The sequence below is a fragment of the Henckelia pumila genome, chromosome 4 (genome assembly GCF_033568475.1).
Source record: "Henckelia pumila isolate YLH828 chromosome 4, ASM3356847v2, whole genome shotgun sequence".
NCBI lineage: Eukaryota > Viridiplantae > Streptophyta > Magnoliopsida > Lamiales > Gesneriaceae > Henckelia > Henckelia pumila.
Window position 1 is genome coordinate 25,578,493 of NC_133123.1, and position 13,408 is coordinate 25,591,900.

Here is a 13,408-nt window from a genome sequence, read left to right on the forward strand (position 1 = left end):
GCAGAAAATCATAGTTTAATTTATGGTAAAACCAGGCAGACAAATGAGTATCATATCAACACAGATACCCATTTCTTATGCCACAGAACTGCATTTTCATATTTTTCCAATACGTTTTTATATCTTTACGAAGGTCAATTAAATCAATGTAACGAACAGATTCCTTAAACCCAACAACTAAAACTACACGCAATCCATTGATGTGTAATTATCACAATAGAAACCATAAACTTGATCAACTCCTAAAACAATTTTTTTTAATATTTAATTCTATATTTCTACTCTAGAACACCTAAAATGACGAGTCACAGATACCATCAGATCAAAAAGATTGAAAAAAAGGAAGGAAAAATAAATCTAAACAAGACTTCAAATACCAACTCTGATTGTACAATAGATATCACAAAACAATAAAAATCATTTAAAGTCTTGAGATGGTACAACTAGAACTCAATTATATTATATGTTCCACGGATAACAAAAGCAGGAAAGCACAATAAATCGCAATTCAGATACTAAAAAATAAAAAAAGGCAAATTTGGATACATAAACACTTGGAATATAAAAGTGAGAAAAAACCCCCCCAAAAAAAACTTTCTGATTGTTTTAAAGAGATGTTGAGACATATAACTAAAAGCTGCCTTTTTCTCATTTTCCACTTTTACATTTTTATGCCTTTCTGAAGAAGTAAACCAGATTTTGTTTCAGAGAGTCTCAACATAGGAAATTTGCAACGAAGCTCAGCATGTAAGTGTATAAAATGCGAGAACAGCCCCACCTCGTATATAGCATATCTCATATTGTATAAAAAGTTTGAATAAATGAAGAGGGTACAGAGGAACACTCTTCAAGCATACCTCCATGAAATTGTGGAAGTGCGTAAACATTCTGAACATTAATTTTGCAAGTGTAATATTTCCCCTGAACAAAAATGAAACATCTTGTTCATGTATGGACTGTGAGAAACAAGACACAACCAGAGAATGATACCGCAAAAGGACAAGGAATATTAATACCAGGACTGATCAAAGTGTACATGGGGATAACGGACTACGACTGGTTGCACAGTAAAACCCAGGATGAATGTATTTTGTATCAAATCCGAATACGAATTCAAGGCCTTCGTCTCACCAACATAAGAATAAACTGTCCTAACTTGCGCAATCGACTGCACATGCGTTAAGTTAGCAAAGCAGCTGTGATGCCAAAAAAATCAAAAAATACATTTCACCCCATTTAAAAGCTTAGTAACTTGTGAAAGCATTTACCTGCTCGGCGATTATACCAGCACTTGCGTAGGATTCGCGACTCTTGGAGGTGAGTCCCATGAGGGTATACGCATATAAACCCAAGTTGGAAGGAAATTAGAGCTTTTCCACTGGTGGTTGTTCCCTCAAGAAATAAAAGAAGCCGAGGAAATCGAATGCTAGAAGCTTTTCTCTGTATTCAAGTCCTAGAAAGCATATTTCGGTATCCCGACGGACGGCCCGAGGGAGAACAGTTTCGAGGAATGAAGGGTAAGAAGAAGCTCTTGGAGAAGGCTTGTCGGAGATCACTTCAAAATTCGTCCGAAGAATCGAGCAAAAATTGACATGGGATTTTCAATTGAAAGAGAGAAAAGGAGAAAGGCTAGGGATTAGATGCGAGAAGAGAAGTAATCGGTAAGGGTTTGATTTGGGTATCTAGGTAATATTATTTATTTTATGATTTATTTTAAATAAAAATAATAGATTTTCTACAACACTATTTAAAAAGTGTTGTTATACATGAAAAAAAATGCTAATAGACAACGCTTTTAAAAGCGTTGTCTTTGACCCCAAAAAAAGTCTATTCCACAACGCTTTGTAAATAAAGCGTTGTCTTTCATAAATAAAAAACATATAACGACAACGCTTTTTACTAAAAGCGTTGTCTTTCAAAAAATTACAACACTTTTCACTAAAAATGTTGTCTTTTAAGTGTTGTGTTAGTGCATTTTTCTTGTAGTGTGTTACTCTCCCTCTGAATGGAGAAATTTGGGTAAAAAGGTTTGTTTTCGAAGAAGGTGACATCTAGAGAGTGATAGAATTTTTAGTTGACTAGGGAGTAGCATCTGTAGCCATTTTTGTTAGGCGAGTACCCTAAAAAATGCATTTGATGGCCCTTGGATCGAGTTTCCCATGGTGTTGGGAATGGACATGAACGAAGGCAGCACACCTAACGATTTTCAAGGGAATAGAGTTAAGCAGATGTGTATTATTGGGGAAGGACTCCAGGAGAGACTCGATAGGTTTTTTGTAGTTGAGACACGAGAAGACGTGTGATTAATGAGATAAGTAGCAGTAAGCACCGCATCACCCCAAAAATGGCTAGGGACTTTGTATGAGAATAAAAGAGAGCGAGTAAACTCAAGGAGCTACAAATTTTTGCGTTCAGATATCCCATCTTGTTGAGGGGTGTCTACACATGAACTTTGGTGTACAATGACATGAGAGGTAAGATAAGTACCAACAAAGAATTAAAATAATCACGGGCTCGATTAGTGCGTAGGACTTGCATTTTGGCTGAAAACTGAGTCTGGATCATGGATGAAAATTCTTGAACAGGGAAGTGGTTTCAAAGTTATCCTTCATGAGAAATAACCACGACACTTGAGTATGATCATCTACAAATAAAAGGAACCAACGAACACCTGTGACATTTGTTATTTTTTTATGGCCCCTACATGTCACTGTGAATGAGTGAGAAAGGCTTCGATGATTTGTATGGTTGTATTTTAAATGTGCTATGCGTGTGTTTGGAAACCTGAAAAATATCACACTGAAGTAAACTTGGTGGTTTATTATCAAAGAGAAATATGAACAATTTGGCAAGGTACAACAGTATTGTCACGTCTTTCTCTGTTTGGCTTCCAATCCACTGGTTTGCCATGAGTACGCCTGCAAGTGTCCAACATGTGATTGTGTTTCTTGCACTTCTCTCTCCAAGGTCCACCATTCCGCATATGCTGATTAGGACATGGGCAAAAATTGGTGAATTGCGAGAATCACCATTCGAAATGGACAAGAATGAGGGTTGACTGGAATCAAGAGCAGAACCTTCTGCCAAAGTAGAACGTGAGGATCCTTACATCAACTTCTGCAGACTTTTCTCATGGCGAACCTCGGAGAAAGCCACGCGAAGCCCCGAAATTATTTTGTGGCCAAGATGCAAGAACAAACTTCATCGAGGGATGGATGAAGACCTAGAAGGAATTTAAACACTCGTTTGGTTTTCATAATGTTTATGAATTGTGATTCACCAGCTATGCACTTTCATTCACCGATTCACGTGTCTCAAATAAATCCAAATGTTGTCAAAGTTTGGTGATATCATTGAAATATTTTGTGACAATACCATCACCTTGTCGGATTTCATGAAGCAAGATTTCCACTCCGAATAATTTTGATGTGTTGTTGCGGGCTGAATATATATCATGAACGACATCCCATATCTTCTTGGTAAAGGTGTATAGTACTAAATTTTCTCCAATTTTGAGGACCATGAAATTAATTAACCACAACATAAACATGTTGTTGTCAGTATTCCAAGCCTTGAATTTTTCATTGAATATAATTATGGTAATTGAGTTTGTGGTATGTGATAGAGGGAGTTGGTAAAAAATCAGGTGCAGTTGGTGGCTGCTTATCAGATTCAGAGGAGCAAGCTATGTAGTCGTAGCCATATTTGCCTATTTGGTAGTGGCAAGGGTTGGAAGAATTGAATTAATTAAGCCTACAAGTTACATCCTAATATATGCAAGGAAGTAACATAATATCTAAATATAAAATCCTATCTAATATTTATTTAAACTTTGAATGAATATCTTATACAATCTATTTAAATTTTCAACAGAAACATCTATATCCTACTATCTTATTATAATAGAGACCATTTAATTAACCAACTTTAGAATAATTTGTGAAATTTGAGATAAAATTACGATTATATCCTAACTTAATTCCCAACGAAACCAAAATTATTAGAAAAATTAGTCATTTTATATGGTCTCTTAATTTTTTAGCAATTACATTTTATTCTATTTACCAAAATGACAATCGCTATCTTTGTTTGTATTTTTAAAATTTTAAATTTAAATTAGATAGTTATCACTATTAAATTTTTAAATAACTCATTCATCACGTAAGTTCTAAAAATAACATGAAAATTAATTAACATAAATAATTTATGTATATGCACGTATTGCGTGCAAGTGACACTAGTATATATAATTCTTTGGATGTTGTATTATATTATATGAAACACATATATATAATTCTTTGGATCGTAATTGAAACCGTTGACTCAGACTTGCCTCGTTCGTAACCCAATATTTGACCGAGTTTAACGTTTTTTTTCTTTCCAATTGCTCGGAAAAAAAAAAAAAAAAAACCCCAATAATTTGAAAAAAAAAACTCTAAAATGATATTCAAGTTGGTAGAGTATACAAACACTTGATTAGTAATCATAATTCGATATCCTCTACCAATAACACCTTCTCGTATAAGAATGTTGCAAGAGTTTGTCCAATTTTGTTTACATAACTAATATAACATAATTTACAAACTGCTATGGTAGTTATGATTTTTACCGATATGCCATTTTCAAATATTAACAAATGTTCTTTATATTTCAATTTGTATGCACACCATAAATTGCAGTCCAGTCCCTTCAAATGCAGCGCATTGGCTCTTTCCCCGGTAGATAACCGGAGGGAGTTTGTGCTTTTGGGCGCGAATGCTTTGAGAATGCAATCATTAAAGTTTTCTTGCTGGCCGTTGGCGGCGGGCGGGAAGATTTCTCCATCTCCGGCGTCCGGAAATCATGTCAGAAACCGTGTTCCCGGCGTTGCGTTCCGGCTTCGTACGTTCGGATGCCGCGCTTCACAGTCTTCGTCTTTTGGTCGGTATTTATCAATTTATGTTGCTGCATTGGAACGTTTTGTGTTCGTGATTTGTTTACTGTTTAATCAGCTTTTTGTGAATGTGTGTTTAGATTCTGTTATGAAACCAGTGGAGTTATTAAGGGGATTTGAATTGAATCGATATTGATTTAACCGAGTTTCATGCGTGCTCTTCCTGTTTATGAAAATATTTTCGTCTTTGGGGTTGTGTTTTTTGGGAGAAAGATGTTGAGGATGAGTGTCAAGAAAAATAATGCAGCATGTGGATTTTACTCTGTATCAATGATGAATCTTGCTTCACTAGCTAAAGGACCTTTAGATTATCTTTATCGTCGCTGAAGCCACGTTCTCTGGTTGCAAGAATTTTTTTTTTTGAAAAGAAATTTTATCTTGTCGTCGCTTTCTGGTGGAAGTAAAACAGCAGTTTCGGTCATGTGGTTGATTGTTATCGCCTTTTCCATTTCTATTTGATACATGTGACATACAAAATTTTTGTCTTTTTCAGTTATGGACGAGAAAAGATTTCTTGAAGCATCTGAAAATGGGAATTTAATTCCTTTGTACGAGTGTATATTCTCGGAACACTTGACCCCTGTGCTTGCTTACCGATGCTTGGTCAAAGAAGATGAACGAGAGGCTCCAAGCTTCCTTTTTGAATCTGTAGAGCCTGGTTTTCGTGCATCGAGTGTTGTAAGAAACAGTTTTCTGTCATAGCTAAATATTTTATTCTTACTGCTCTCGAGCACACCCGAGTCCATTAACGAAGGAATGCTTGTGCGTTAATCCAATCAAGTTATTGGTGCATTTTTCTTTAGGGTCGATATAGTTTGATTGGGGCACAACCAGTAATGGAAGTTGTAGCTAAAGAAAACAAGGTTACAATTCTGGATCACGATGCTGGGAAAGTAATCGAGAAACTTGTGGAGGATCCAATGGTGATTCCAAGCACCATTTCAAAGGATTGGAGACCACAACTGATCCAAGACCTCCCGGATGCATTTTGTGGTAAACAAATTTGTTGTTAAAAAGTTTGATCTTGTTGTTACAATGATATTATTTTTTCCATATTTAACTTTCACAGCTTTATTAAATTGGATTTGAAAGCACGTGCTTTTGATGTCGCTATTGTTAGTAATGTTGACTTAACTTTGATAGCTTATAACCATACAATGAGAAGGCAGGGAAAAAAACATTTGCCCAAGCCATGAGTTTTATAGTTTTTGAATGCTAAAAAAGAAAAAAGAGAAATACGAACTTGTTACTTCAGAAATATGGGAAGACAGGAGTACACGTTTTTAAACTAAATTGAAGATTGTGAGACTTTTGCATTATATGACTAGTTAAGGCTGAATAGCTTGCAATGCAATATCAACACGTCCTGAAATAAAATGCTGAACTATTATGTAACAAATTTTAAACCTAAAATTTGGAAATTTCCATTCACTCAGAACAGTGAATTTTAGAATCTCTAATTTTTACTCTTTGATTGACTTCCCTGACTCAATACCTTTACTCACATCAATAAAAATAGAGCTGTAGGATTGTTTTTAATAGGTAAATAAATTTATTAATAGCATAAAATTCGTATAAATATGCTGGGCATACTCACATCATAAAATTCTTGAACTGAAAGTCTGGAACAATCTCATTGTGAAATGCTATGCATCAGTTATTGGCACTGTAAAGGAGTTTTATCACTTCTCTTCGTGTCCTAGAAATTCGTCAGTTTTTGAATCAGTCACCTACATTTTGCGTTATAGATGCATATTTGCTTGGTGTACTGAAATCCGGCACAAGGCGCAACTGACACTGGCTGCTGGCTCTTGTTAGGACTGCTATATTTGGAAGTATATAGTTTTTTGTGATGAAACTTCATATAGTGCTTATTTTTATACATTATAACTCAAACAAATATTGGCGTGCTTTCTTTTTTGCAAGCAAGTATTTGCATTGGTGCTCTGACATATAGTTACATATGACAAGCTGGCTGGCTGCTGCTATATAATTGTTAGGGACTTGTGTACATTGGGACAAAATAAATTGGGTCAAGTGAGAGAGTCTCTTTATACTGAGGTCAACCTCTGGGAACTGTATTTCCATTATATGCCATTAAATTTCAGCTCAACTCCTACTTCCTTGTGCTGATTACTGTTGATAAATCGATAGAATTTGTGGTTGCAACAATAGTGGTTTGGCATATGTAGAGTGTTACTAATGTGCTAAAAACCATAGTGTTTTTCATCTTTGATGATGATTTTCAAGTTGTGCAAGCAGATGATACAATCTTATCACATAATAGCAATAATGTGTTGTGACTGACCATTTGAGTGCAGGATGATTCTGAAAACAGATTATTAGAATTGAATTTGGTCCACGAATGTTTTGGACGATTCCCTCAACTACAAGTCTCTAAATTCAGACTATATTTTCAACTAAGTTGATAGAAAAGGACAGTGCATTATTAAATGATCAATTACCACTGCACCTAACTGGTTTAGTTGACGGCTGGTATTGGCTGACCTAAAAATCTCATGTTTCAGTCTCAAGTTTTTATAGTCTATAAGTGTATATATTTATATCTATTTGTGTGTGTGTGCCTGTTGATTATCATATTCATCATCTCAAATTTGTTTTTGTGTCAAACAGGTGGATGGGTTGGTTTTTTCTCATATGATACTGTTCGATATGTGGAAAAGAAAAAACTGCCATTCTCAAATGCCCCACACGATGATAGAAACTTGGCTGACATTCATCTTGGATTGTATAATGATGTAATAGTCTTTGATCATGTGGAAAAGGTATAACTGGCACACCTAAATGAGTAAACAGAAATTTGAATTTCTTCAAATAGTAAAACTATTGACTCTTTCTGCTTTTAACCACGCAACGCTCTGCCATTTTTATGCTAATTTGAAATGTGCATGATAGTGTTACATTGTATTGCTTCCACATTACTGCAAATTCTGGTACTATATAGAATGCTCATTAGTTGAAATGCCCCGGCCCTATGTCTTGTTTTTTCGCTATGAAGTTCAAACCTATATCCTGTTTGAAGTTAGTTATACTGATATTTCCTGTCTTTGTTAAAATCTCTCTCCCTCTTACACACATACCCTTCTCCTGTTTTGTACACTGACATTGCATCTGTTTGTCCATGATTTTTCCTTTTCTTTTGTAAAATCCTTCGACTAAGATTATCATTGAGCGTTAATTGGCAGTTTTTTCTTTCATAGAAAGCATATGTCATTCATTGGGTACATCTAGATCGATACTCATCTGCTAAAGAGGCTTATGAAGATGGAATCAAAAGGTTGGAAGTATTAGTTTCCAAAATGCAAGGCGTTGATCCGTGAGTTCCGTGTTCTGTCCCTTCATCTTGAGGTGGTCAGCAATATTTGTTTTCTAATTTATTTTTTTCACTTTAGTCCAAAACTATCTCCAGGTCGTGTTGATTTTCGTACTCGTGACATTGGATTATCTTTAAGCAAGAGAAACATGACGAGCGAGGAATACACGAAGGCTGTTTTACAAGCAAAGGAACATATTTTTGCTGGGGATATCTTCCAGATTGTCTTGAGTCAGCGGTTTGAAAGACGAACATTTGCAGACCCATTTGAGGTGTACAGGGCTTTGAGAGTTGTGAATCCAAGCCCATACATGGCTTACTTGCAGGTTATTTTTATACATGACTGGAAAATACTAAATGTTTCTTTAAAATTGGTTTGATGAATGTGTCAAAAAAAAATTTATTCTCTCTTTCTTCTTTCAGGCCCGGGGTTGCATTTTAGTGGCTTCAAGTCCAGAAATATTGGCACGGGTAAAGAAGGTGAATCAGTTTCTTTCTCATCGTCTAATTTTCATCAATCCGAGATTCTCCTCATGGGTATCTCATTTGCATGCCTGATATGAGCAGAACCTTGTGTATTTTGTGGACACGCACCAAATAGATTTACCATGACTTCTTGATGGACAGGGAAAGATTATTAACCGCCCCTTGGCCGGGACAGCTAGAAGAGGAAAAACTATCCATGAGGATGAGATGTTAGAAATAAAGCTGCTAAAAGATGAGAAGCAGTGTGCAGAACATAGAATGCTGGTAGACCTTGGCAGAAACGACGTTGGAAAGGTTTTTTCAAACTCGTTATATCCTTTGGGCATCTTTTTTCATGAAGCATACACTGGGGACGGGATACAAAACCTACCACCCTTTTTAAATAAGACATGTCGTGCCATCAAACCAAGAGTCAGTTGCCCTTGGTATATAATTTTATAATGTAACAAAGGTACCGATGTGACTAGTGGCGTCGATGTAGATCCCAGAGCTGGGTGGAGATGGGCCTGCTCACCATGGTGATTAAGATCAATAGTCTATTTAATGATCAATTGTCAACTATTGAACACAGAAGGAAAGGGTTAAATTGTGATCTCGGACAGCACTAACATAATATCCATTGTCAATATTCATTCTTGCTTTGAAGAACAAGATTTTATTTATATACCAGTTATCTTTGTTTCTTCTGACTGCTCATAGTTGCCGAGCTTTTTTCTGCTTGACCAAATCATCTGTGCCCCAACACTTAGATTTAAGGGAATCTCACTTTTCTGACGGTTTTTCTCTCAACTGTCTGACATTTCCAGTACTCTGTGATTAGAATTATCCTGGCACGACAAATCCATTTGGTTCATACACTACCAACACATGTTTCTTTTCCTTCAGATTTATTTTGCTTTAAATGTGTGCTCGATGGTTTTTTAGCGTTGGCATATACTTGACAAATGACAAAAGTTTCTTCAATTTCCAGTCATGAAGGAGGAAAAGTTAATTTTAACAGCATTCCTAGTGATTAAAGAACTTGAATACTAATTGATTATTAGGGATGAAACCAATGCACCCATAAAATATGATGTTGGGTTTCTGGAGCTTTATCTATGGATCATTAATTTATCCTCCAGATAAATGAATTTTTTATTTTATTATATATATATAGCTTTGGGTCCAAGAAGAGAAAATCCATAATTTACCCATCATTTTCATTTCGCTTTGACGCCAGCTGAACCTATTCCTATATTTGTTGGTATACCATGTGGTTCAACAGTGCTGTGGCTTGTAGTGAGTAGAAGATGTGGTCTAACAGAAACCATTAGCCCGTATCTCTGTGTGGCATTTCCTATTTTCATTGTGTTAGACTCAAATCTGAATTCTCTCACCTATTTTTTGTGGATGCTTGGTGTAGTCCTTGCAATCTGGTTCTATCAACTCCTAATACTAGTGATTTCTGATACAGGTGTCAAAATCTGGTTCTGTGAAAGTGGAGAAGCTCATGACTGTCGAGAGATATTCTCATGTGATGCACATCAGCTCTACAGTAAGTATGTAGGTGCAGTTGAGGATTGAACAAAAGATTCACATGAAAGATGAATCTTGAGCTATTAATCTGGATGAAGATTAAATTTGTTTCCATGCAGTTATGGGACAGTGCTCGTATAAGAAAATTTTGTTGCTGTCTTTGCGTTTTACCATCTGTTATGAAAGTTTCATGTTTTCATATTTATATTTGTTCTATTTTATGATTCTCTCTTCTAGAAATATATGAACAGTCAAAAATCACAGTTCATTAACTTGTAGGTCACCGGGGAGTTGCTCGATCATTTAACATGCTGGGATGCATTGCGTGCTGCACTGCCTGTTGGAACAGTTAGTGGAGCCCCAAAGGTTACCAATTTATCCCGTACATCTGTTTTCTTGATTAATAAATCTTTACTAGTTGGATTGGAATTCAACATCCCAGTTACTAAGTAGTGGTTTATCATTCGTTTGGTGTATGGACTACGGTTCACCGTTTTCCCCTGGACAGGACAACTCTTGATATAGAAGACATGTTGACAGTCATTTATTAAGATAAATCTTTCTGTTGCTCTATGATTCAGGTAATGGCTATGGAATTGATTGATCAATTAGAACCAACCAGACGCGGTCCATACAGTGGCGGTTTTGGAGGGATCTCGTTTTTGGGCAACATGGACATGGCATTGGCTCTCAGAACCATTGTGTTTCCAACTAGACTACGCTATGACACTATGTATTCATACACAGATGGCAAGAAACGCCATGATTGGATTGCTCATCTTCAAGCTGGAGCCGGTATTGTGGCTGATAGTCTTCCTGATGACGAGCAAACGGAGTGTGAAAACAAAGCTGCTGGCCTTTCTCGAGCCATTGATTTAGCAGAGTCGGCATTTTTAAATAAAGATCGAACGCAGCTAGGCAAGTACCGTGATTCTTTGCCTGTTCTTCTAGGGCCGAATTAATGCCGCAGAAAGGATGTTTTTGAACTGTTGGAAACCAGACTGTTGAGGAAGCTACAATTGAGAGGATACGATGGAAATAAATTTGGAATAATGAGCAGCTTCGTGCAAAGTTATTCCAGATGGAGCCATAGATTAGTAAGAAGCATTTTGGTCCTTCAATATTACTTAAAAGTGATAAATTTTTACGTATGCATGTTCGATGCTCGATGAATCGTTGATGTTGCAATGTGCGTAAAATTCAAGCGCCTCATCAATTTTTATATATGTCGATCAGTGTCACATATATAAAAAAAAATATTAGTTGAATTTCTATAATAATCATATACTTGTATGACCAGTTTCTTTTTATTAAAGGCAATCTTACAAAGGGTAAATTATTTCAATTTACATAGATTCCCTGTTAGAAAAATTAGTCCAAAATGCGATTTATATCGAACTTGATAACACCGACAAATTTCTCCGAGATTTATAGATAACAAAATCTATAAATTCTTCCAAGAACATAGCGAAATTAATTGCTAGTGCAAATGAAAAAAATAAAATAAATAAATAAAAGAACAAATTAAACTGGAAGGAGATATGCAATATATCAATTAAAAGTCATTTTCAAAGAGATATGTATCTCTTAATAACAACTAGTACATGAAGCATATGCGTTGCATGTGCATAAAATATATATTATTTGAAATTATATATTATTTTATAAACTTGAATTTAATTATAATTTTTGTTTAAATGTTAGAATAATGTGATAATGGTTAGGATAATGGGGACAGTGGAACAAAATGTGAGAAGTTTTTAAATAAGAAATTTATTTTCTTGGATCTTCGTTATTAAATATCTTTGAAGAATGACAATGGATAAATTTGAATAATAAAGATAGTAAGATAGATGTGTCTCTTTGAATAAATCGCTTCACGGTTGGTTCAAACCGCATCTGAATGATAAAGTAATTAAAGGCAAAAAATTAAAATGATAATAATTAATTAATTTCGAAATAAGTCCCCTAGACTGATAGTGATATCTTTTGACTATTAAATTGAATATTATTATTTTATATAAACAAAAAAAACAAAAAAAAAGTAATAAAGAGAGGGGGAAACAAATTAATTTGACCCACGCGTAATGATATGATAGTACCAAATAAATAAATAACCCAAGCTTTAAAAGTTTCATGTTATTTGTTCACATTGAAATTGACCAATTAGACGACTTTCAACTTGCTAACTTCCCATTCGCCGATTGTCCGCCACAAGTTTTGGCATCATATTGTTGAAGAGGACTACCACTCATATTTCTTCTATTAAAAATGTAAGTGATATTATATGCTCGGTCATATCATAAAATATATGTAAATTTACGACTTATAGTTAAGATCCAACGTTTGCTGATTCATCAATAATTATCGTTTCTGTTGTTTATGTTGTAATATTTTTATTGTATTGGGATTATGATCTTATTGCAAAGGATTATATTAAAATATCATTAACTCGTTAACATATTCTTTTGTTGACCGATGATGTGTAGCTCATTCAAAACCAAGATCATAAGTATGTTATGAAGTTTCGAGTTTCGAAATCCAATTAACAAAAATCTCCTCCCCTAACTCAAAAAAAAAAAAATCCTTTTGTTTTAGTTAATTATGTTTAAAATATGTATTAATAATGTAACTACCGTTTTGTTGGCATAAAAAAAATATGTTACCGTTAATTTATCCACGTAAGAACGACTTTAAAATACAAAATAAATTATTTGAATATTTTTTTCAATAAAATTAAAGAGAAAGACATCCAAGTTTTGAATTAAACATCCAAGATGAGTGGCTAGATGAAATTGATAAAATAAAATAAAATAAGAAACTATGATTAAGGATTGATATGGGTCGACTCTTGATTTCAATTTTTCATTAATAAAAGGGCTAATTGCATCCACACCCCCTGTGAAAAGTCTAAAAGGCATAAAACCCCTTAAAAAATATTAACAGGCTAATGCATCCATCAGTTTTTTAAAATGTAGCACATTTCACCCCTATGTTATACAAACTCGGGCACATTTATACCCTCTCATAGGGGTTTTTATGCTAATTTTTTAAAAACATAGGGTCTAACATGTTATTAATTTTACATATGGGGTTTTATGCCTTTTAAACTTTTCACAGGGAGTGTGGATGCAATTAGC

The 13,408-nt window shown here is 34.8% G+C and overlaps 1 protein-coding gene across 1 annotated transcript; it reads left to right on the forward strand.

Moving 5' to 3' along the window:
- Positions 1-4,694: 4,694 nt before the first annotated feature.
- LOC140864452 (anthranilate synthase alpha subunit 1, chloroplastic-like) lies at positions 4,695-11,588 on the forward strand. Its single transcript, XM_073268645.1, has 11 exons — positions 4,695-4,920; positions 5,427-5,611; positions 5,737-5,926; positions 7,568-7,719; positions 8,155-8,270; positions 8,347-8,593; positions 8,691-8,747; positions 8,895-9,047; positions 10,207-10,287; positions 10,548-10,634; positions 10,850-11,588. The coding sequence occupies exons 1-11, from the start codon at positions 4,767-4,769 to the stop codon at positions 11,228-11,230; spliced, it is 1,803 nt and encodes a 600-aa protein (XP_073124746.1). The 5' UTR covers positions 4,695-4,766; the 3' UTR covers positions 11,231-11,588.
- The last annotated feature ends 1,820 nt before the right edge of the window (positions 11,589-13,408 follow it).